General features: G+C 36.6%; 1 protein-coding gene across 1 annotated transcript; it reads right to left on the bottom strand.

Moving 5' to 3' along the window:
* Positions 1 to 6: 6 nt before the first annotated feature.
* On the bottom strand, positions 7 to 25,159 carry LOC120495026 (C-Jun-amino-terminal kinase-interacting protein 4). The gene is given in 29 exon segments (XM_039694388.2): positions 7 to 995; positions 1,103 to 1,195; positions 3,775 to 3,873; positions 3,965 to 4,078; positions 4,247 to 4,418; positions 4,519 to 4,667; positions 4,745 to 4,812; positions 4,905 to 4,985; positions 6,202 to 6,244; positions 7,863 to 8,004; positions 8,374 to 8,421; positions 9,736 to 9,819; positions 10,260 to 10,392; positions 11,533 to 11,673; positions 11,758 to 11,811; positions 12,443 to 12,570; positions 13,442 to 13,484; positions 16,055 to 16,207; positions 16,398 to 16,455; positions 16,625 to 16,887; positions 18,072 to 18,247; positions 18,382 to 18,454; positions 18,560 to 18,630; positions 18,728 to 18,798; positions 18,904 to 18,951; positions 18,954 to 19,023; positions 21,390 to 21,584; positions 22,170 to 22,652; positions 25,031 to 25,159. Coding segments are annotated over 28 exon segments (2,979 nt in total). The 5' UTR covers positions 22,269 to 22,652; positions 25,031 to 25,159; the 3' UTR covers positions 7 to 885.
* Positions 25,160 to 26,194: the final 1,035 nt, after the last annotated feature.

The raw sequence follows: 26,194 nt of genomic DNA, 5'->3' as shown, positions 1-26,194 counted from the left end.
AAACACTTTTCAGACTTTAACTATAGAGAACATTTATTTATTTACAAAATTCCACATTACAATATGAAACGTTTTTCAGTTAACTGAACATTTAGTCTTTCTCTTGCTCTCATTAAATAAGCAGAGCCGCATGTTTCCTCATTCAAAAAATACTGCAAAAATAGCCATACAGAAGCCTCCATTCATTTCACAACAAATAACTTAGAAAACAATCACCAATAATAATAAAATTAAAAATAAAACCTCACCCTCAACACCAAACCTAATTTGTTTAAAAAAAGGAAAAAAGACAAGGACAGTCAACATGTAGGTAGTGTGTGAATCTGGGTCAGCTTTTTGTCATTGCTTTTGTGTGTGTGTGTGTGCAAACTGCACATGACAAGCAACCAACACTGAGTATTTTTAAGAGCACTGCATGTCCTGACCAACAGCATATTGGTTTAAATGCATCACTCCCCTTGATTTGAAATTAAAAAAAAAAAAAAATAGTAATAATTCCTGGCCTAGCATTACAGTCACAACCACTTGTTCCAATATTTTAGGATGATTGTGTGAAAAAAAAAAAAAAAAACACTGGCCAAATACAGGGCAGAAATTGAAACCACAAAATAAGGCACACTGGAGAGAAGCCAGTTCAGCTGTTATGGAACCTAAAAAAAGACAATGCCTATTTAAAGTCCGTTCACCCCAAAACAAGTCAAATAAATGTGCAGATTGAGTGTTACATTATAACATTTCTTAGAAAATGCTTTATGTTACTGCTTTACTTTGACTTCAGGCTTCACTTTGGGAGCGTCTATAGAAGAAGAACAGCAATGCATTGTACTATGTAGTGCGCTTGATCACATTGACAGAACTCAGTTTGAGTGAACAGCTGATGTGCTTTCAGAGGGCGGGGCTTGGGACGGAGGGGGTGGGGCTCTGCCAAATAATCATGTGACTTCGCTCTGATCTCTGTAGGACACTCTCACTGGCCCCATCACTTCCATCATCTCCTAAAGAGGGAAAAATATTTAATTATACACTTCTCATCTTTATAAAACATTCTCAATGGAAGAATAAAATAAATACATAAATCTGTGATATAATAATTGTGCCACACCAATTCGGAAGTTGATGTATCCTTCCCCGCCACTGAGAATGAGCAGAGAGGTAGTAGCAGCGCCATCTGCTGACATGGAGGAACTACGGCAGCCTGCATTGATTAAAAAAGGCCAGAAAGAAACAAAATGGTTAAAAATATGCAATTGTAAATATTACACCCAAAACGGGTGTCAACACTGGTCTTCCATCTACTCTTAGGCCATGTTCATCAAAGCATTTTTCCCCAGTGGCTACCGTATTTTTCCAGTTGTTTTCAATGGGAGTGCCACGTTTTTAAAACGGCAGCAGCGTGACGAGGCTCGGTGGTTTTTACCATAGACTGTAAAAGAAAATATAGACACCCGTAGGTTTCTGAAGAGCATTTATTGAAGCCCAAAGTGGGCAGAGCCGACTAATCACCAGATAAGCAAAAATGGGCAAAGAGGGGGGATTAGCCAAGACAGCAGACAAACGGCTAGTAGTGACAGCAGCGCCAATCCACCTGTCACTCAAGTGGCAACGCCAGGGGCGTAGCCAGTATTGGGCCAGGGCAGCACAAGTTTGATAAAAATACTTTTTTTGTTTATTTTTTATTATTCAAATGTATTTAAGAAAATATATTAATATATACCTGATTTATTGTTTACGGCTCTGTGTGTGTTTGATTTGTTTCCCGAAAAAAATGTAACTGTTGAAGCAAGTTGTAGAAAGCCTCCCTCCGGAACGTTATTGGTTGCTATGAGTTCCGACAGGAAAACTCTCACCGGCGCTGGCGCCACAATCATGGCTAAACAACTTTCCTCCATGTGCTATTTGAAACAAGAAAGAGTTGAGGAAGAAGACACGCTACGGCCTTCATCTGCCAAGGCCACCCAGCCCAGTTCTTCAGTCTCATTAACCCACAAGAAGTCTAGTCAGGTGCTGGCGGTGGCCGCTTCTTACTCCCTCTCTCCCGTTCAGCCTGACGGTTTACCCGCCGATCTAACTGTGATATTATTATTATTTTAGCTTACTTTATTTTCGGGTGAACGGTCTTTGCACTGCTGACTAGCCAGAATAAAATAGACAAGTTATTGTGTACTGGTTTGTCCAGCCTTTATATAGCTCTGTTGGTTGAACATGATAATTTGCCGAATATAAAGGTGTAACGTTAACTGTTTTTGCAGTTTGTCTATACATTTTTCTACTTTCTAAGCTTAATTATCATTGAAGTCATTTTTTTCTAGGAAAAACTATAGGCCCACTCACATTTTCACTGGCCCACCCAAAATACAATTTCTGCCTACGCCACTAGGCCACAAAACTTTAAGGCTAAATATAATTTAAACCGATGAGTAATACATTTTTTTTTTTTAAATCCACCCCCTCACAGTTTTCATGAAGGGCAAAATTAGCTTTATAGACCAAAACCACTTTTTGTACCAGGCTGTAAACATGTTTTTTTTTTCTGCTGTAGAGTTGGGCATATTAACATAGGGTGTATATGGGATTGACTCTCTTTTCCAGCCTTTCCCTAGCGGCCGGCTAGAGACTGGAAGATTGCCACTTGATTTTTACCAGTCGCTGAGAGTTGGTAATGTTCAACTATGGGTAAAACGCAGCACTCATCACTGTCACTTTTTCCAGCTGTCCAATCATAGTGAGGAAGGGGCGGGACAAATCCAGGCCAACCGTCACATTCTGCTTCTACAACGATAATAAATGACAACAATCATCCAAAACTAGTGGCAGAGCAAGGCCATGTGTCCAACAAAGCGTTTTTAGCCCGTTGAAAACACCAGCGCTCTGCAGACGCTTGAGGGCACTTCATCGGCACGTTTTATTCAGTCGAGACTATGTGTGGATACGGAATATCCATAAACTGCTACTAGTTTCTGATTTTGCAAATACTGGAAGTTTGTTTCTGAATTTAAAAAAAAAAGTCTGAATGTAACGCACTTGCTCTGCCACTAGTTTTGGATGAAGAAATGTGCTTGTTGTTGTCAGTTATTACCGTTGTACAAGCAGAATGTGACGGTTGGTCAGTGTTGCATTAGTCCCGCCCCTTCTTTACTGAGATTGGATGGCTGGATAAAAAGTGACAGCAATGAGTGCTGCGTTTTACCCAAAGTTGGACATTCTTCAACTCTAGGCGACCGGTAAAAAAGCCTGCTGTTTTAAAGCTACACTGTGTGATTTTTACCCCCATCTAGCAGTGAAAAGGTATATGACCATCCAGTGAATATTAGTTTCTGTTCCTCTCAATTCCAATTTGGTTTTAACTCCTACGGTGGCCAATGTAGTCCAAGATTAACATGGCTTCCAGTTCGACCTCGTCCATGAGTGTTAACTCAAACGTAAACGCGAAAGGCGAAGCTTGAATTAACGGGTATGTCCCTCTTTGGCTAATGTACTTTCAAGATGGAGGGGCAACATGGCGACCGACATTAGAACCCCTAACCCGTATGTATTTTCAATGGCATATTATACACTCACGAGAATACTTTATTACTTGAACGAAGTAAATATACATTAATGAGCACATATAGTTTTGAAAGAACTAAGTGTTTTTAGCTAAGAATAAACTAAAAGAGTTACACAGTGTAGCTTTAAGAAACACAACGCTCCCATTGAAAGCATTTTGAAAAATAGCCTGCAAGCCTCAGGTTTTGGTGGACACACAGCTTTACTAAAAGTTAACAAGTTTCGAACCTGGAGCAGAAATAATGAATTTAACTGCTTGTCTGTGTCCATGATAACAGAGCTGAGCTGATGCAAGAGAGCAATATGGTATAGAGCAAGACTCCGAACCTACAAAAAACAATGAAAATTCAAACAATGCAGAAGTGCTATAATTCAAAACCACTCAAGAAAAGTTTATTTTAGTGTGAAAAACACTTACTGAGAGACAGGGGAGCTGAGAAGATTGCACCACTTCCTGTGCCCACCCACAGCCGCCCGCTGACCACAGACAAGGCTGTGATCTGAAGAGGAGACAGAGACAGGAACGCAGAACCTGTCAAATGGAGAGGGGTAAAAAAAAAAAAAAGAAAGAAGAAAAGACCCTTAAACGATGACCTCAAACGTTTTAATGGTAGGGTACAGTATATCTAAAAAACGTGACACCCATGCATGTAAAATTCCATAAAATATCCCAATCAATGAATGAATACAATTCAAATACCTAAAGCTTTAGTCACTATAGATGATAAATCTACTTCCTGTAGTGGACGGCCAGTTGTCCAATCGAAAAGCCTGAGTATGGGATCCAAACGGCAGGAAGCCCAAACCCCACTTCCTGCTGCGCACAGAAAACGCACCTGCTGCTCACATCGCTCAGAAACTGTGAACGATTTCTAAATGGACATTCAGAACAAGTGAAAGTGAAAGAGTCAGGATGAGGGTTGAGAAGCACAAGATGAACAATGAACGACACCATTTCCATCCCTGACCAACCTCTACTTTCCGATTTTTTGTACTGATCATGTAAACTTTATTCCAGTATCCCACCCAGAGACACCCCTCCTTTGCCAGGCAACAGCGAATGGGCTGCAAAGGTGGTGTGCCGAGAGAAAGCACCTCTTGAGACTGAAGATTCCAGATGCCTATAAATATGGTCAATACAAGCCATTACAATTTACATCTAAATAACACACCCAGGCAGATGAAAGCACAAACACACCTGAATTGTGGGTGAAGAATGCAAGCGTCCCATTGGCCAAGCCAGCGATCACCTCGCCCTGAGAATACCTTTACACACAGAAGGGATTCAATCAGGAACCTCTAGCATTCCATTTACACCAAAGACAACAATAAATGCGAGTCACTGTGGAGACACTGACGTCAGGGAGTGCACGCCCTCTGAGAGACTGGCAGACTGCAGACAGCGGCGCCTGGAGCTGGAGGACGCGTGAATCAGCACTCTGCAAGATGATGAAACATCTTAATGCTATGTTGCCTAAAACAACTTCTGATGACAACTAGATTTTACTTTTTTTTAAACCTACTTTATATACCCTATTATGGAAGTTTGTCAGAATTAAAAAAAAGGTATTGCGACATTTTATCTCACTTAATTCAACTTTTTTTTCCTCAGAAGGAAATTTTATGTCTTGCAATTCTGAACTGTTAGATATTTTTATATGAGGAGCTCTTTTCCAAAACGCTATAAATCCATTTCAATAGTTTTCAGGAAAATCCTGTTAAAATGTTTTTTGTTTTTTTTTGGCTCAGTCTGAACATGTTGAAAATATTCTTAAAATAAAATGTAAAATAAAACATAATTTTTGTTTTTATATTATTCTTTTATTTTTATATTATTCTTTTATTTTTATATTATTCTTTTATTTTTATACTATTCTTTTATTTTTATACTATTCTTTTATTTTTATATTATTCTTTTATTTTTATACTATTCTTTTATTTTTATATTATTCTTTTATTTTTATACTATTCTTTTATTTTTATATTATTCTTTTATTTTTATACTATTCTTTTATTTTTATATTTTATACTTTTATTATGTCATGTGTGTTATGTCTTTTATGGCTGCTGTCCTCAGTGAGCTACCAAACAAATTCCGTTGTATAACTACAATGACAAATAAAGTTCTATTCTATTCTATTCTATTCTATTCTATTCTATTCTATGTTGTTGAACAATGATTATTAAATCAAACAACAATATTGTTCATGATAAATTAAAAGTTAATTCATTTTTTTTTCAAAACGTTATAAATCCATCCATTTTTTTTTCCAAAAAGGAAATTATTAAATTAAAAGGAAATGTATTGAGATTCCCAAGACAACTCTAAAATAAAAATAATTATTACACTTACCATAGTACAGCAAAAACATGGTTTGGAAGATGGTTTTATGATTTAAAAAAAAAAAAGTGTAGCTATAAGAAAATGCTATATGTTCTGGGTGTTTTATTGCTCGTTTGATTATATCGACCATGTGAAAATTGTTTCCAGTTGCTTTGAATAGTAATAGCTCTCCAAAACAAGCAGGACAATTTGATTTATTATTTATTTCCATAAAATGAGCTATGTATGAAACTTTAATACTAAATGTTAGAGATTTACACAAAACCACTAAAATAAGATCCAATGTATGAGAATGAGATGCACTCACTCACCCTCCATCCTGTGTTCCAATCCACACAGTTCCTGCAGTGTCTCCTAACACGAGAGTTAAGACTTCATCAGTGCAACTCACCAACATTACGTCATTCTGACAATATCAAACTGCGGGGGCGGTAGATATAAATACAATTTTACGCAATATGCCATGAAAGTTTAATAAAGCAGCTTAATTTCATGAAAATACAAAACTATTAACTTCAGACAGGGGTGTAAAAGGTATAGTAATTATACATAAAGTGTAGAAAAAATATCAAAGAAACATCTTGCTAAAAAGTTTAATATAACAAAATAACTTTATTGGGTGGATACTCCACCCAAAAATAAAAATTCTGTCATCATTTACTCGCCCTGAAGTTGTTTCAAACCTGTATGAGTTTCTTTCTTCTGCTGAACACTGATAAGGAAGATATTTTGAAGAACGATTGGAACTTTGGGACCATTGACTTCCATAGTATTTGTTTTTTCAGTTATGGAAGTCAATGGTGCCAAACAACCGTTTGGTTCCAATCGTTCTTCAAAATATCTCCCTTAGTGTTCAGCAGAAGAAAGAAACTCATATAGGTTTGCAACAACCTGAGGGTGAGTAAATGATGACAGAATTTCCATTTTTGGGTGGAGTATCCCTTTAAGTATTTAAAAGGTAAGTGTAGTTGATGTAGAATTAAGTGTAATTAAGTTGTAATTGGAAAGTAGAAATCAGGAGGCTGAGGAGAATTTGCCATTTAAGTAACACATACACTTTGTAAAGCAACCTGTTGTTTTGTACGTTTTTCAGACTATAAATGTAGTTAAAATTAGATTTTTTTAACACTATAGATTCATTATTAAATTTTATTCCATTTATGGTTACTAACTAAATGCACTATATAGTTGCTGTATTACTTCAGGTTAAATACTATGTTGGGGTCTTTTCAGGACACTTTACTCTTTACATTTTACAGTAAAATTGATGTCACTGGCTGTTTTACATACAAGTTAAATGAACTGATTGGTCTATTTGCTTTAAGTCATAATGACCTTGAAAATATGTACACCGCTGTTTAAAGGTTTGGGCTCAGTAAGTTGTTCTTATAAAGAAATGAACACTTTTATACTGGAGAAAGGACAACAGTAAAGACTTTTGCACTGTTACATAAAATTTATATTTCAAATAAATGCTCTCATTTGAACTTTCGTTTGATTTCGTTTTTACTATATTTGACATTTTTAACATTGATAACAATACGAAATGTTTCTTAAGCACAAAATCAGCATATTAGAATGATTTCTGAAGGATCGTGTGACACTGAAGACTGAAGTATTGGTGCTCAAAATTCAGTTTTGCATCACAGGAATAAATTACATTTTAAAATAGGAAGCAGTTTTTACTGTATTATTGATTAAATAATTGCAGCCTTGGTTAGTATACGAGACTTCTTTTAAAAACATGTTTAAAAAATCTTACCGACCCTACCAAAAATAAATCCTATTATATAATATAAATCCTATCCAAAGGTAATAAATAAATAATAAATAAAAAGTAAATAAAAAATAAATAAATAAAATAAAAATAAATAAAAAATAATAAATAAAAAGTAATACATACAAGTAAAGTACATTACACCCCTTCTTCAGAACTGTGCAGGTGTGAACACGAGTGTAAATTCAGACTGACCAGTAGGGGGCACAACACAGATGCATAATGCTGGGGACGTGGGTGGAAGGCTAAACTGATCCAGAATGGTATTGGAGCGAGCCGGGTCAATCACAGTGACATCACTGCTGGAAGCAGGTCCAGTGACGGCCCACACAGAACACTGAGGATGGGAGGCGGGGGGGGTGAAATGTTTACAACAATGACTGACACGATGCAACATAGTAATTAGATGAAGGTGGTGATTAAATGCATTTTTGTACAAGCCAAGAACCTGCTCTGTAATACAAGGTTCCCACATTCATAAAACAATATATACGGGAACTTTAAAACTGGGATTTCCAGTCAAACCTTTCCCCACAGTTTCATTCTAGTTATTTCAGTCTCTAGAACACTCAATCAGCGAGAAATAGCTTTTTATGAGTGTAATGTGTATACAATCATTTTAAAAACCCTTATGCAGTAGTTACAAATGATACCATGCACAGGATAATCAGCTGTAAAAGATTGTGATGTTTTTTTATGAACATACCGTCTGCTCTCCAGATATCTCAGGAGGAACCGCAACAGCACATGTGAGCTGAAAAAAAAATTGAAAGTGTATAAATTCATATCTTGTAAATCCCTGACCCTTGGTCTCAACGGGCTAAAATCAGTGAAGGACAAGACACACAGAAGAGGAATGTGGAAAATATACTAAAACTGTAGATTATGGTGACGTATGCATCTTAAAAATAATATATTCAACCTGAGAAACCATTAGGATTATTGACCATATCCTAAGTTAACCTGAATGGACTACTTGCGTTGAGCTTCGTGACACACATCCCTTTTAAAATAGTACTAATTTACTTCCAGTTATGTATGTTTTCCATGTGCTGTAGTCACTGTAGCTACTTAAAATTATTGTCCGCAAGAAAATGTAAAAATCCTCAGGTTTATAGATAGGAGAAGAGATATTCTGATGATCACTGTGTCTGAATCCAACCCAAGCCGAACTGTGTGAAACCTGATGAATACAATCATAACGAAAACAAAAATTTTAATCCTTATTCTGTTTATCATTGTCAATCATTTCACTGTAAGTAAATTACATGTTTATGCCAAAACTCCTAATTCATGTTCAAAGAAGTTGACTGTCATTCTTCTCTACACTGTGAGCATTACTGTTTAAGATTAATTAAATATTTAACATCATTACATTTATTTAAGGCACGTACCGCACAAATTCATTCATTCAACTATTTTAAAAGACTGGAATAAGAGCACCAGCGCACAAAGCAATCCTTTTTATCAGTCAGTCAACAGCTATTAAATATGATGATCAGTAAGAGAAAAACACTGTTAATGAGAAGACGAGCACTGGACTGCTGCAGGTAGGAGGGGAAATGGATTTATTTATTATTCACAATGCAGTTATATAACAAATATATTTATAGAAACATTTCAGCCGGTTTAAGACAATTAATGTTAATGCAGAGGTGCGCTCAATGCGGTTACCGGTAATCGGCATTTTAATAAAGCTAAAATATAATAAAAATATACAGTTAGTGGCCAGTAATATCAAGACTCAGAGGGGATATTTGTTTTTAATGACAAGTTTGATTAAAGTTTAAGAAAATATTGTGAAGAAAAAAACGAAATTTGGTTAAGCTGTTTATCTGACAAATTTTTTAGCAAAGAAAACAAGAAAAGAAAAAGGTTTTATTGTACCATGCAACAACTGGTACAATATAATTACTTTAACAATCAATTATTAATATTTCATTGGTTCTCCTTATTTTTGCATGTTCGACAAATAAAGCAATTGAATCCAAGTCCAAGCGCAACTATTTCATAAATATTACATGAATAACACTAAAGTACACCTGAATGAGTGAAGAGTGAGCCTCACCTTCGCTGTAGCATCTCTCTGGTCCAGCAGTCTCAGCTGGACGAGGACGGGCACGTCTTTGGGCTCAGGAGGGGCTTCAGAGTCCTGCTCCACATAAACACACACCACAAACAGATACATTAACCCACTAAGGGGAGTTTAGTTAAAGGGATACTCCACTTTTCTTTTTTTTTTGGAAATAGGCTCATTTTACAACTCCCCTAGAGTTAAACAGTTGAGTTTCACCCTTTTCAAATGCATTCAAATGCTTCTAAATATCAGAAAATTGCCTGAATGGATTCGAAAACGGTAAAACTCGACTGGGGGAGTTGTAAAATGAGCCCATTTCCAAAAAAAGTGGAGTATCCCTTTAAGGAGCATTGTTGAGGGTGCCATTTTCATGCATGTCATCATGAAAATTTGTAGACATATACCCAATCAGTAGACTCGCAAGTCACACTTTGGGGACGGGGCAGCTTTAGTCCATCTGTTTCTATAGGTACCAACTGAATTAAAGAATAGTGTGTGTGTGTGTGTGTGTGTACCTTTATGTTTGTAACAGCGAGAGGCATGCTCCATCCATGGAGCTGTTTTTTACCCAGGTTACCCCACACGTGAGAACGGATCTCCCTGTACAACTCTCTTTTCCTTAACCTGGGAGAAGGAGAAGCAGAAGTCCTGCGAATAAAAAATAACAACACACTAAGTATTATTAAGTACATACAATACTGTTCAAAATGTGGGTTCAATTATATTTCTTTTGTTAAAGAAATGTATAACTTTATTTGGTAAGGATCCATTAAATTGATCAAACGTGTCCATTTATAATATATTTCACTCTTGATATTTAAAATAAATGCGGATGTTTTGAACTTTCTATTCGTCACAGATTTCTGACTTTTTTTTTTCACAGTGTTCACAAAAATATTAAGCAACATTAGAATTATTTTTGAAGGATTTGAAGACTGGAGTAATGATGCTGAAAATTTAGCTTTGACATTAAAAACATATATTACATTTTAAAATATATTCAAATAGAAAAAGGTTATTCTATTTCATTATATTACTGTTTTATGTATGATGATAAAATAAATGCAGCCTCTGTGGGTATAAGAGACTTCTTATAAAAACATTAACAAATCTTACCAACCCAAAACTTTTGAATGGTAATGTACAGTATGTTTGAGTCAATGACATTTATATTCATACAGATATATTAAATTTATTGAAAAAAAACAAACATTTAAATTTAATTCACACATACAATGAGTTGAATTTCTCTCTATTCTGTGATTGTCATGTTTTTAATCTCTGAAGTTTTTTGCGCGCAAGGTGAAATGTAACAGGAAAAAAAAAGTAGTGTTTAAAAAAATGCTTGAATGATTATTGATATTTGAAAAATATCAAGTCTGGCAGATTGACCATCAAAGTCATATGGTCTAACCAACATGCAGAAAGAAAATGTAAAAAAATCAGGAAATGATGACAGCATCATGACCATATCAACAAGTTTCTTAAAACATTAGCTAATGATTTTTTTTCTCAGGTTGTAAAACAGGTAATGTATTACGTCTCCTCAAAACATAATCATATTACTTTGGAACTTCTACATCTAAATGTAAAAATAATAATAATAATAATTTTCCTTATTCTGGACACACTTAAAATGTCAATGATCCAAAGTCATTTGTTGATGAACAAAGGTCTTAGAGACCTAAATTCAAGCTATCATGTATCACTTATAATACATAGAAAAATGAGCAGGTAGACTATCAATTAGGGAGTATGCCAAAAAACTGCCAATGCGAGAGGACTCACTCAGTTTGGGGCGTTCTAGTGGAGAGTTGCTGTGGAGACCCCACTGGTGTCTGTGCCGGCGCTGGCGTGGGAGAGATGGCTAATGCTAAAGCTGTGGCTGGTGCTAACTGACCCTTTGTCAAACCTAGAAAACGATTAAACCTGCAAGAAAACAAAGGGCTCAGAGAAGGAAACACCATGCACAAACTGACTGTTAGGTACTGGTTGTATATACAGTCTCCTCACCTGCTCCACACACTACCCTTCCCTTCCACAGGAGGGCGCTCTTCTTTGGTAACTCTAGAGGACAACATAAAAAAATGAGTTTAACTGCATTTTCACATGTTCTGAGTTAAACATGTGTTGTTTGCCTGTGCAGAAGTCACTGCCACAATAATAGGGCCATAAATGATTTTTAGAGTTATTTCTCAGAGGGTCTGGGTATATTTAATGGATTTATTCAAACAAGAAAATATATTTCAACAAGCCACACGATTTGTTGCATTATTAATGCTCACAGCGCACCACTTGTGATGAAAGTTAACAGACCTGTTCATCACTTTACAGTTCTGAATGACAGGTGAACGTTTCTGTTAAAGATGATTCAGATTCAGATTGTTTTATTTAGTGCCATGTCAACATCCAAGGCTATTTTCATGGCAAAAATTGAGTTACAAAAATACAAATATAAATACAATAAAAAAAAAAAACAAACAAGAACAGCAAGTCATATTATACTAAATAAGTCCTTAAGTGAGGAAACTTCATAAAAAATGTATTAAGTCCAGGGCAATAAGTTAAGGAAATCTTACAAAACATGCATGTAGTTGGGTCTTCACCTTTAAGCAAAAAAGCATGGGTCAAACTTGTATGACCTATACGACCTGTAAAAGATGAAGATATGCATCCTGGGAGAGGAAGTTTAACACACCTTAGAGTCTGAGAGCGCCGCAGAGATTCCTGCAGTTCAAACAGTCGCTCTTTGTACTGGTTTTTCTCCATGACGACACGGGCCATTTCAGAACGAGAGAAGCGACGGAGGGAGGTAGGTAGCGAGGCCTGGGGCGAACAAAAGAGAATGAGGCATGAGTTAGGCAATGTTTTAGGATTAAAGGAACACACCGACTTTTTGGGAGTTAAGCTTGTTCACCGTATCCTCCAGATTTAGATAAGTCCATACATCTCCGTGCGAGCCATTACTCAGTCTGACGTACCCACCGCTAGCCTAGCTTAGCACAAATACTGAAGGTAAACGGCTCCATCTAGCCTACTGACAAAATAACGCCAACATTTTCCTATTTACATGTTGTGATTTGTATAGTCACAGCGTGTACAAATAAGGTCATAAGGTCACCATACACATACTGGGAACTATATTCTCAGAAGGCGAAGTACTGCTACTTGGGCGGAGTGATCAGCACAACACCTGAAAAGCACCGTTGTTACTTCCGTCAAGAAAACCAACGTGACTAGCTAGCTAGCAGCAAACGTGTCCAACGTGTCCTAGTAGCAGTACTTCGCCTTCTGAGAATGCATGTATAAGGTTAGAAGACGGCAGTGTCTCATGTGACCTTGTTATTTGTACTCGCTGTGACTACTGTATATAAATCACAACATGTAAATAGGAAAATGTTGCTGTTATTTTGTCACTTACTGGGAACAGTATGTTTGCTGGAGCCATTTACAGTACTTCCAGTATTTGTGCTAAGCTAGGCTAGCGGTGGGTCCGTTAGACAGAGTAACGGCTCACACAGAGATGAGAAGGGTATGTATGGACTTATTTAACTCTGGGGGATATGGTGAATAAGATAAAGGCCCAAAAGGTCGGTGTGTTACTTTAAGTGGAAGAAGAGTTAGTTAGTGGAGTTTTCACAATAGTAATATCCATAAACATCCTGTGCCTTGCACCTGAAATCTTTGATAGACTTACATCAGGGTCCTCTGACTGGACTGCCTCGAGCTCTTTTCGTAACCTGTTGTGAAATATAAAAGGCTATTTCATTAAAAAAAAAAAAAAAAAAAAAAAAAAACCCACAAATGCTGGCTATTAATCTACACTTCAAAAATCTAAGGGTCAGTATGTTTTTTTTTTTACATTTTTATAAAGAAACCAACACTCTTATGCATTAAAATGATCAAAAGTGAGTCATTTATAATGCATCAGAAGATTTCGGTTTAAATTATATTTTGCTCTGGCAGATCATGTGACTACTGAAAGGCGGCAGAAATTACATAAAAAAAACATTCAAATAGAAAACACTTATTTGAGATAGCAATAATATTTGACAGCTTTTACTGTATTTTGATCAAATAAATGCAGCCTTGGTTAGAATAAGAGACATTCAAAAACATAAAATCTTTCGGAGCTTAAACTTTTAAATGACAGTACATATATTTTTTTTCCTAATTATAATCCTATATGAAATGTTTATCATGATTTTTGTTCCTGAAAATACGGATCAGTGCCAGTTAAAGGACAACTCCGGCGCAAAATGAACCTTTGGTCTAATTACACATTGTTACCTAGTCAACCGTTATCTGAGATTTGTTTTCATGATTGCCGAATGTAAAGAGTTTTATCTCTAAAAACAGTTAAGCCTATAACGCTAGTATAATGCTAGTATATAGGGCATAGAGTAATGACAAATAAAAATCGCTTTTTATTACCACTAACAAGGCTCAAAATAGCCCCACACTAAAACGACAGCATAACAAAGGTCCCTACATTCAAACCGAAGCATTGAGAACTTTGTCAGTGTCCATACAGTTTAATAAGAAGATATTTTATACATACAGTCAACTTCGTGAATACAGGAAGAAGCCATCTTTGAAAAATAGTCTCTACCAGTCGATCTACGAACGCCGATCCAAGTGCGCTGAACTATGCAGAATCTCATATGGTCCGTTGTTTTAGGAAGAAACACAAACACGAACCGTTTTCTTCTCTTCAATATGTACACGTAGCCTACTGTTCGCGCTCACCTTATAACCTTATTCACATCTCACCAGCGCACATGGATCAGCGTTCGTAGATCGACTGGTAGAGACTATTTTTCAAAGATGGCTTCTTCCTGTAATCGCAAAGTTGACTGTGTGTATAGGGCATTTCAGAATGTTTGTAAACAATAGGCACCGCGATACTTCCGGGTGGCAGAACGCGAGCGGCTTCCATTTACTAACTGAAGAGATCCAGCCAGGAACTGAACAGTTACACAGTTAAAATTATTGTTGTTGATCAAAGTTGAATCTATGGCGAAAATATGTTGTGTTTGGGGTTGCGCCAGCAGATATACAGCAAAAGGTGTAGGTTTTTTTTATCGATTTCCTTCAGAAAAAAGTAAATCTATCCAGCAGAACCTGTGGGTGAGGAGGTTAAAGCGAGTGGACGTCGTCAAAAGTGCATGTCGTCTTCTAATTATGAGCCTGAGCCCGATTTAAACCCAACCATTTTAATACGTGGGTCGTTATAACTGACGTTCTCAACTAACTTAGTTATTTCTATTACTTTCTATATTACTTTCTTTTGAGCGGTGAGTAAATGCTTCTTCATCGTAAATGCTTCTGATTGGCCAATGCGTTCAATAAATCAACACATATGTCTGTGATTGGCTACATCGCTCATCGCTGCAGTCACGTTATAAAAGGAAACTCTGCCATGTAAGTCATTTCTATTTTGTTTTAGTTGGTCTTGTTGCTTTTCTGCAACAGCTGAATACAAATGTATTAGTTTTTATTTGTTTTATTCATAGATATTTCTAGTTTGCGGGAGTCCCGCGAATCGTTTTATTCTCCTGCAATCCGCACTCAGAGTGAATGTATTACCGCACGCACTCGGACGGCCATCAGATCTAGTCCCGCGCCGCGGTCTAGTGCGTTGGGAGTGCACGTCTCTAGATCAAAGAATCTAAGCTCTAATGATCATGTTAACTATGTCTGAATTTCCACCACGTCTGTTCTTGAATCAACTGTTGAAATGTAGATTAGGCTTCTGCCGGCGGTGTGTCTCCCTCCATGTAATTTACTAGTGTTGCCATAGGGACGCTTCGGCTTTTGCCACCCGGAAGAACGTCTTTTATTGTTGTGACGTCATGGTGAATTGTCGTATAAAATATCTTCTTATTAAACTGTATGGACACTGACAAAGTTCTCAATGCTTCGGTTTGAATGTAGGGACCCTTATTATGCTAGCGTGTTAGTGTGGGGCTATTTTGAGCCTTGTTAGTGGTAATAAAAAGCGATTTTTATTTGTCATTACTCTATGCCCTATATACTAGCATTATACTAGCATTATAGGCTAAACTGTTTTTAGAGATAAAACTATTAACATTCGGCAATCATGAAAACAAATCTCAGATAACGGTTGACTAGGTAACAATGTGTAATTAGACCAAAGGTTCATTTTGCGCCGGAGTTGTCCTTTAATGTATATGACTTTAAACTGTCTCATTCCCACCGTTTTAAAGAACTGCTTGGTTAAGTATTCAGTAAATTGCTAAATTATAAAAATTTCAGGTTTCAGGTGAGAATCAATCATTTGTTTTACCGCTTGCTGTCCTCCTCCATCTCCTTGGTTTTCCCTTCCAGCCGAGTGATGGTTTCAAGGCAAGAAGCGAGTTCCAGATTCAGGGCAGATCTTTCATTGGTCAGCTCCTCAACACGGGATATAAGGGCCTTACGAGCAGTATCCACCATTTCACTGAGACAGAGACAGAGACAAAGACGGGCACAGGGGTGGATGGATGGATGGAAGGATGGATGGATTGAAAAAACGTTTATGGTTGACACATATTGTATGGATCAAAATCAAAGATTCAGAGGTTTATTAAAACCTCAACTTTGACAATAAAAAGATTGACATATATGTATATATATATATATAAACTTACTGAGTGTGTTTTAGTTCCTCATACTGAGAAAGTATCTGCTCAAACTGGTCTGAGCTATCTGCAAACGAAACAAAAATGCAAAAAGATTTAACCACACACATGCACAAATGCTCAATTATTGCACACGCCAGCCTAGTGAGTTTTTGCATTTGATTGCAGTTGATAGGAATTTTATGTTTTTTCCTGTTCCTTCTTTCAAATGTAAATTTCTTCTGACACTCACACACCTCTGACGCTGGCCCCTTGGTCGACGTTTTCCACATATTCCCTGCTGAGTTCAGATAACTCTGAAAACACAGACTCTGTATTCCTCAAGTCCCACTCCAAGCAATCAGAGTCGGTGTCCATCTCTTCCTCCTCCTGTGGTTTTTCTCCATCTTTCACCTTCTGGTCTTCATCTACCTCTCTCTTATCCTCCTGAGCTTGTTTCTTCTCCTTAAACAAACTAGAGTTTAGTCCAGAGGTTGCGGTCTTTGAACAAACAGGGGAGCTGGAAAGAGCAAAGACAGACGAACAGAAAAGATGAACAGATGTTTAACAGATAGATTAATTATGGGTATATGCGAAATGCAATCAAATTTTATCAATATTAACCAAACTGTGATAAAACTGTATTTATATTTTTGTCTCTGCCATGCAGGAGACAACTTAAAAAAAAAATCAAATAAAAGAATATCCACAGGATGTTACAGGCAAACAAACACCCACTCACTTCCTGAATTCAGCAAGACAAAAAGAAAAGTGCATGACAAAAAAGAAAGAAAAGAAAACCAGACAGCTTTTTACTTGACTGAGACACCCAAGCCTTAAACGAGCTTTACAGTATGAACATTTTCTCTGGAATTCACAAACATTTTTGTGGCATTTATTTCTACAAGTAAGATTTTCAGTAAGCGTTTTACTGTTTTTGAAACAAGCCTCTTATTCTCACCAAGGCTGCATTTATTTGATAAAAAAAATTGCTAAAAAACAGTAATATTGTGAAATGTTATAGCAATTAAAAATATAAATACATTTTAAAAACATATATTTTAAAATGTAATTTATTCCTTAATAAGATGATTTGCTGATTTGTTTTTCAGGATTCCTTATACATATATATTTAAGAATATAGAAAATATATATTCAATATCATCAAAACAGGTAGATACAGTGTAGCCCTCAAACCGTATTCACTTTATATCCCTTAATCCTATAATTGTGGGCACAGGGGACTCTCCTAATTTTGTGTGTGATCCTAATTTTTTTTCTATTATAAATGTTTTGTCTATCTATTTATGGTGTTTTTTTTATTTTGGGGTATTTTTGAATTGATTTACTTCAAAAAGTTTCATATTTTCTATGTAAATTATGCTTATTTTTCTGTTTTATTTTTTTTAACTACATTAAAATATAATTCCAATAAGTTCTTAGAGCTAAAACCTAAAGATGAAGTGACTTTGCTGTCACCTGGTGTCTTCTTTTGGCTTATTTTAGAATGCTCTAAATTACAGTTTTTCCCATTCATTTCTATGGATGCCCATTTTTGACCCAAATACAAGATTACGGAGGATTTTTTCACCCACTTAACATTGAAGAATTGAGTAAAAAAATAAATAAATCAAAACTATTTTGCCCACATTTGTCCAGAATACGGTTTTAGGGATAATACAGTCTCCTTATAGATTACTGTACCTTGTTTCAATAAAGCCCTCCAAATGGGCCAGCTCAGGGGTGGAGCTTATGATATCACTGACAAAGGATTGCTCATCATCATGGTTGACCTCAGCATCAGTCGTGTTGTTGTCATTGGTAATGGTAGTTTCAGACACAGTGGAATCAGGGCCAAAGCCAGCTTTGGGACCATGTTGCTGAAAGAGTGGTATAAAAGAGATGCTTTGTGAAAATCAAGATATTTATTATTTCATACTAGCAATTAATATAAATACAATAGAATTGTTCTGGATTGTTAAGCGTCTATCCACTGAATTTAAAATAAAATCACCTCTTCGGTGCAGGTGGTTTCTGTTTGGCCTCGTGTAGAAACAGCTTCTGAGTGTTTGCCGTGCACGTGATTCCTGCTGACATGACAAAACAGGGATCATTTCCAACTACTCAAATGCACAAGGAACATGTAGCAAATTGTGGGCTTCCATTACCTGTCAAAAAAGGGGAAGGGTTACCTGTAAGTGGAGGCTTCACTCTCCCACTCCCTTTTCTTTTCCAGCAGATCTCGATGTGTCAGTTGGACTAACTGGATTTTAAAAGAGAAGATTAAAAATGATTTTAAGAAATAGAAGTGTAAAGTAACCAAAAACTATAACAAACACACAGACTTAAGTGATACGGACCTTGTTATGTGTGTGTTTGATTGAGTTTAGTTCTCGGGTCAGATTTGCTTTCTGCTCCTCCAAAGCCATCACTACATGGAAAAGACTTCGGTCATACATTTAAAACATTTATATACATCAGGCTAATGTGTGTATGAACAGTCTAGAGAGGGAGGGAGGGATTAGGAGAGACTCACATTGGTCAGCTTGTTCTCTGGCCTTCTTCTCCAGTTCTCTCTCTCTCTTTCCCTCTCCTTTTCTCTCGCACGCATTGCTCTCCTCTCTTGCTCAAACTGGTCATCCAACTCCAAATAGCGCTGATGGTACAAAGAAATGTTTCATATTTTAAAGGTGTTTACAGTTAAAAGGTCCAATTTTCCCTCATTTGTAAAAATGTTTTATATAACGAAATTGAAAAATAACACCAGCGATTTTAAACAGTGCTTTTTAAGACCGTCTTTGGTTCACAGCAGTTTTAAAGGGATAGTTCACTTTGAAATTAATTTTTGATATATTTTAGCTTGCCTCAAGGGCATCCAAGATGTAGGTGTCTTTTTTTCCACAGTATTTTCAATTTTGATATTTTTAAAACCGTCAAACCGTTCTTGTCTATCAGTCATATAATGGAGGTCTATGGTCACCATGTGAAAAAGCATGCACAGAGAAGTCCAAATTAAACATGATTTAATGACTCTTCTTCAGTTCCGAAGAGATCACTTCCGCCACTTTCCAGCTCTTGCACAGACCGAAGCGCCCGTGCCCTCATATCACTTCGACGTGGCTTTGATTACAAGAGGTAAAAACGATCAGTGTGTACTTACATTTACGAGTCATTAAATCATGTTTAATTTGGACTTCTCTGTGCATGTTCTTTGAGGTGGTGACCATAGACCTCCATTATATGACTCATAGACAAGAATGGTTTGACCTAAAAATATCAAAATTGAAACTACAGAAACAAAGTGTCATATTGGATGCCCTTGAGGTAAGCTAAAACATATCAAAAATTAATTTCAAAGAGATCTATCCCTTTAAGGAGAAAACACTCAGCAGCAATGGTGCTAACTTAGGAATTTACACAAGGTTTGTCTTAAAGCATATTCAAAACACCACAAAGACATATAAACAACTTGACTTGGGGAGTTTTTAAAACTGCAGTGAACCCGAGACTTTCTCAAAAATGCAGTTCGAAATCGCTGGTGTTTCTGATGTCACAAACTACCTTGTAACCAATCACGTCAACGTGTGATCATCAACGAGTGGATCTCAGAACTGGTGTGAGTGAGTGGAGGCGGGGCTAACTTGCATATTCATAGAACCGCGTATACTAAATGATGCAAGGGTGTATAGTAATATTCAAGCTATTTTAAGGCATGAAGATTTTTTTTTCAATGAAAAACCTTAATTTTGGTGATCAAAGATGCGTTGTAACCCTCAAACCGTATTCACTTTAAGAGCCCTTTTTTTGCCCTGTAATTGTGGACAAATGTGGGCACAGAGGACTCAGGTGTGATCCTAATTTTTATTTATTATAAATGTTATATCACTGTCTTCGATAAAGTTTTGTCTATCCATTTATGGTGGTTTTTTTTTCACTTTGGGGGTATTTTTGAATTTATTTATTTCAAAAAGTACCATATTTTCTATGTAAATTATGCTTCTTTTTATGTTTTATTTTTTTAACTACATTCAAATATTCCAATAAGTTCTTAGAGCTAAAACCTAAAGATGAAGTGACTTTGCTGTCACCTGGTGTCTTCTTTTGGCTTATTTTAGAATGCTCTAAATTACAGTTTTTCCCATTCATTTCTATGGGTGCCCATTTTTGACCCAAATACAAGATTACGTTTAGAGTTGTTGTTTTTTCACCCACTTAACATTGTAGAATTGAGTAAAAAAAAATTGTGTGTGTTCAGGAGGCAAACTTAGGAAAAGTCGCCAAGTCTTGAACCGCTCAGATCAAGGGAAGTATTTTTTAAAAATAAATCAAAACAAATTTGTCCACATTAGTCCAGAATACTTTTATGAATAGTTTTCATAAATAGTTTATGGTGCGTTCACACTGGACGCGAATAGCGCGTCAGGTGCGAATTATTTAAATGTTAAGTCAATGCAAAGACATGTTACGCGCGTAAAAAATTCCTGCGGCGCGTATGAGGCGTGGAGCGCGGCACAGAAGACGTGAATGCGCGAATTGAGCGTCTGCCACGTTAAGCGCGTTACGCGCGAATGATTTAGTTAGTGCCATTTGTGCATTCACGCGTTTGACGCGAATTCGCGTCTGCTGCCCGAGTTAAAAAATCTGAACTTTGACGTGAATTCGCACCACGTTAACCAATCAGGAGCCTAGCTGCTTGCTCACGTGGTGAAGTGTCTGGATGCTTCAATAAATTATTTTGTTAAATATGACTAAATGCATGGTGGGATTATGCACAACAAAGCAAATATTTTATTACTTAAAACATGATTTCTAAACATGAGACATGTTCATTTTGTATTGAATGTTATTCATTCCATATCTAGATTATATGAAATAGTATTATGATATAAAGACAATCAACATATATGTGCATAAGTTTGTGTCTGGACGGGTTTTAAGGTATAAAATTATTGACTACAGGGAGAAATTTCTGGAAATCCAAAAAAAGGCAATTGACAATTCATCACACAGATAGTCTCTCACCTCCTGGCTCTCTCTCCTCAGTGTTTTCTCAGTCTGATATCTCTGCAGCAGTTCTTCACTCTCTCCTTTCTCCTTCTCAGCCTCTTCCTCTCTCTCTCTCAGCTGAGCCCTGCAGCTCGCCAGCCCTTCCAGAACCCAGACGAGGATGGGCAGCAGAGACTCCACCACTCCAGCTCCATGAGTCTCCACCACTGACTACAAAGAAAGAAAAAAAAAAACGTCAGAATTGTATTTGTTTGCTTGTGATGTTTTTTTGGGGGGGTTTTCCCTCCCGATCACATTTAATTATCTTATCTCAGTGGGCAGTTGCACTCACAGGAAGAGCAGTACTTATGACTTATGCTCGTAAAGGAAAAAATACGATGGTTGACTTCCCTTATGATAAGTCAGCAAAACATCTGCTCTGAACTTCTGTTTTCTATGCTTGAGTGAGGGGCAAATGCTTAAAATGGCTCCAAAGCTTTAAATTTCCCATGAAATCCAGCATTTATTCCAGTATTTATTATAAAATAAATTTAATGTGCCCTCATAATCTTTAACTAAAATGACTGTCCCCCCACTTGCAGTGACATCTCTTCCCTGATGACGTGTTTTTTCAGCGTGAGGGCGGGACGATCTGTCAATCACATTAGATCGCCCAAAAGCAAACCATAACCATCCAATCAATTCCCCAAATCAAGTCCCACCCAACATTTTTTCTTATTCGAGAAGCGTTTCATGCTGACTTTAAAATTATTTTGATTGGCGAGTGTGTTAAGGTGGACACTACTGATTGGTTACCTGTAACTCAGAGTAGAGTTTCCCCGCTTCCTCACTCACGATATCTGGATCCAGTTCCAGGTCTCCACTTCCACAAAAAGTGCTTTCACCAAAATCCATGTTTCACGGCTCCTTGTTCTTGTTAAATATTAGTATGTTTTGAATCTACACTCAGCCTTGCTGTTGTACCCAAACCTCTTTCTTTTTTATCACACTGTTTTCACTACCCTTAAAATGGTTTCAGTGGCTACCAAATCAAGCATGAAAATAGTGGTAGTGTGTTAGTGACGGCGTGTACATCTACTAAAACATATCTTCCTCCTCTTATAAATAGCTACCTGAGAAACAGAACTATGTTCTTAAGCCGCATGGTATTTTCAGTTAATTCCTCCTCTTCCATGCTTCTCGTTTTCTGCCTCACATTCATTCTCAAAAACTACATTGACTAAAGTTCATTGGGGTAAGTCGGCGCTGTTCATGTCTGGAGGTATTTTGGTGTCCATTCTGGTAAAAAGAGAGAGAAAAGAGAAGTGTAATCAGTGTTAAACCATTTAAATAGCAACTTGTTATGCATGCAATTTATTGCTCGCACAATTACATTGAATCTTTAGGGCCAAAGCACCTTCTTCTTATTCCACTCTAGAAGTCTATGGCAGCCCATAGAATCGTATGGTGAAAAGTCCTGAAATTTGGCACACAGATATAGACCAGTCCAAGCATTAACCATAGCAATTTTGGTGTCTCTAACTCAATCCCTCTAGCGCCACCAACTGTCAAAAGTTTCACTTACATTTATGCTAATAACTTTTGAACCGTAAAGGCTAGTAACAAAATGATTCGTCCATTTTGAATTTTCTGAAAAACCTACTTTTTCTAACTCTTGAAACCACACGCAATTTGGCAAAGGCTGCGATTATTTTATGCGCAGCTGGTCAGTGAAGTACGGCTTCAATTCTATGAACACGCCAAAATGGACATGAGGCTATATCTCCGCAACGCTTTCGCGTATTCTGACGAAACTTGGTGTGTGTTATGACAACCATGACCTGAGGATAGGATACCTGTATAGTTAGTCACGAAATATGCTCTTTTTCTTCTAATAGCTTCTAAACAGTTTGACCAAAAATCTCACACACACACACACACACACAAAATCTAAAAATTGTCACCAAACACCGAATCCCATTTGATCGATTTGGTGTCAGTGCCACCTATCCACCTTATTCCTGACGACCTGACTGCGTTTTGAATTATGGTTGGCACTTCCGGTTTGGGGAACTTCCATTCAAAAAGGCTAAAACAAATCATTTCAAATCATAAGCTCCAAAAAAAGCTGATCCAAACAGTTTGACAAGATGAACTGTCAATTTTCCCTCATAATTTATTTTCAAACATCATGAGAATAACGTCATCATAATTGGTATTTTAATGTGACATGGTATAATAAGAATATCTATGGCAAGAGCTCTTTTCAGTCACTGCTTTCTTTTCCTCATTATGATTTTTATTTTTTCCTTTGCAATCTGCTGTAAAAGTATGAAAAATGACACCATATTCGTCACATTTGTGGTCTGTTCTCCTGAATTTAATTTTCGATATTCCATTAATAGTTCACTGGAATGCAAGAAGAATCTCTCGTTATTCTCCTCAAATCCTCATGTCCCTTTCCAGGTTTGTTTTCACAGGTAAATGCAATTTACAATCTGTCAAAATGACGGAAATCATAATGCTGAAGTTAATTAACATTTTTGATTACGGCTTGCAATACAATACAGATATATTTGCCTACTACAGTGATATTTAACCAAATAGTCGTGCATATGGGGCTATTTTTGGACTGTTGAAAGTAGGCTACCAGAACTTTAATGTTCGATGGTTGAAGGGTGAGTCGATTAATGTCATCTCATTCTGACACTTTTTTGGGTATTGAGTTCTTTGAGCGAACCTTTCTCTGATTGTTTACAGCTTAACAGAAGTTACACCCATAATTCGTGCAAAGCGTCATGGGCCGTAGGAATAAGGTGGATTGGTCAAATAATAATAAGCAATTATGTCACTTACAAGTTATTGTATTTGTGTGTTTTTTTCAACCATTTTGCTTTAAAACCATCTGTAAAAGTCTTTCCTCATTTTTTTACAGTGGGTCTGATGCTTTGGCCTTTATTTTTAGTTCCTCGTCCTACCTCTGTAGTGCTTGGCCCCTTAATTGCTGCTTCCAGCATATTTGTACTTTTATTCATTAATTTATCACAATAGAGGGCTATTTAATTGAACTGAAAAATGGTGAAACTAATTACACAGTCTAAAATATGTTTCTCCAATACATTAGGCTATATGCAAGCATAAATCTGGTCCATCTTCTTAGTAAACAAACTTACCCCAAAACATGTGTTAATTAAACAAAGCTCAACAAAGTCAGTTTTAAAGTTTAAAACACTATCATATTTTCTGTAACTCACCCAAATCTAATTCTTTATATGGGTAAATAGTAAATACGTTTTATGCAGATTTCTGTTGTCACTTTTAGTGTCTGTGGTTCACTGTAAACGGTGAATAAGCAAGTAAATAACGTTATGTTATTTAAGAGGCCAATATAAAAACAACTGCCTCTTGTAGCAAGAACTGTCATGAGCACAAGGACATAACGTTACTGTAGTGCACACATGCATGATACACATTTGAAACTCAAAAAACATTACTTAATAATAAATATTAAGCGCAAACATAAACGTCTATATTCAACAAAAAGTCAAATAAACTTTGCGTAACGTCGGCAAACACCTTGAACGCTGTGTGCCTGTTCATTGACACTTGTCTTTTTAACGGGATATTTCACCCCCAAACGATCGTTTATTATGGTAATAGCAAATGTATCAACTCACCTTCACATATTACTGTGACTCGGACACCATGTCTATGAGTTCATGCGGATGAAATTACAAGTCTTTCGCTTCAGAAACGGTGTCAATTACTCTAAACCAGGTTAAAGAAGTAGGCGTGGTCCGAACGTCACCCGCTTGATTGACGTGAGTTTGGACCTATCAAAAATAACAGTGCTGAGTAATAACCAATAATGATGCAGAAGGGGCGGGAGAAAGGAGGTGTTTTCTCCCCAAATAAATGAAAACTTTCCTGAAACTTGAACGGTGACACGTGATGGCTTAGGCTTATCATGTGACTTCTGGACACAAAAACACACCTGGCTAAATATTTCGCATTCCAGTGTGTGTCCGAGAGGTTTTAGGTAATCAAAGGTCGAACGTTTTTATTTTGACCGAGTTTATTACCTTCAGCTTTTAGGTTTACGTTCATGTGTATTGCAACGCTCCACCACAGGCACAGGCAGCGTGAGCGTGCATCGACACCCTATCAGATTTCAACACACATGCTTGAGTGAGGAGAGGAAACCGAAAGAGATCTTCTGCTGCTGGCATCTACTGATCTAGTCAACACAAAAATATTAATTGGCACATTCGACGAATACGGTACTTTGTTGGCCCATTACATATTAGATCAATATTACAATAAAAAAAACTTACAACAATATTATAATAATTCTGAAATGATCTATTGAATTTATATTAAATTAATTGCAGTGGGATGTTAACCAATGAAAAATAATGCAATATTTAGTCATGATAATTTCCTCAATTTATAACTTTTCTGCAATATTTAATATAAGCATTTTTTATTTTTTTTTGGAAATTTAAGTTTATCAGTAAACAAGCTAATATTTTGTGACAGCTTAGGCTGACTTTATAACCCTGTAACCCATTTTGGCTAAATGTTATACATTTTGTATATTTAATTAAAAAAATGTTTGTTTAATGTTAAATATTTTAAGGTCACAAAAACTGTATTTAGACTTACCCCATATTTAATAACTTATTAAAGCTTGAGCTTATAAAACTTAAACTTTTTTTTTTAATGAGCGATTGTTTCACTTGATAAGACTCTTATTCATCGTCTGGAATCGTTTAAAGCCTATTGAACAGTTTGCAGTTTGCACTGAAACTGTCTTTTGGACCTTGAACCGTTTGGTTCCC

This window comes from Pimephales promelas, chromosome 12, assembly GCF_988280905.1.
Source record: "Pimephales promelas chromosome 12, fPimPro1.hap1.1, whole genome shotgun sequence".
NCBI lineage: Eukaryota > Metazoa > Chordata > Actinopteri > Cypriniformes > Leuciscidae > Pimephales > Pimephales promelas.
Note: the sequence above shows the minus strand (reverse complement) of the source record. Positions and strands in the feature narration are given on the sequence as shown.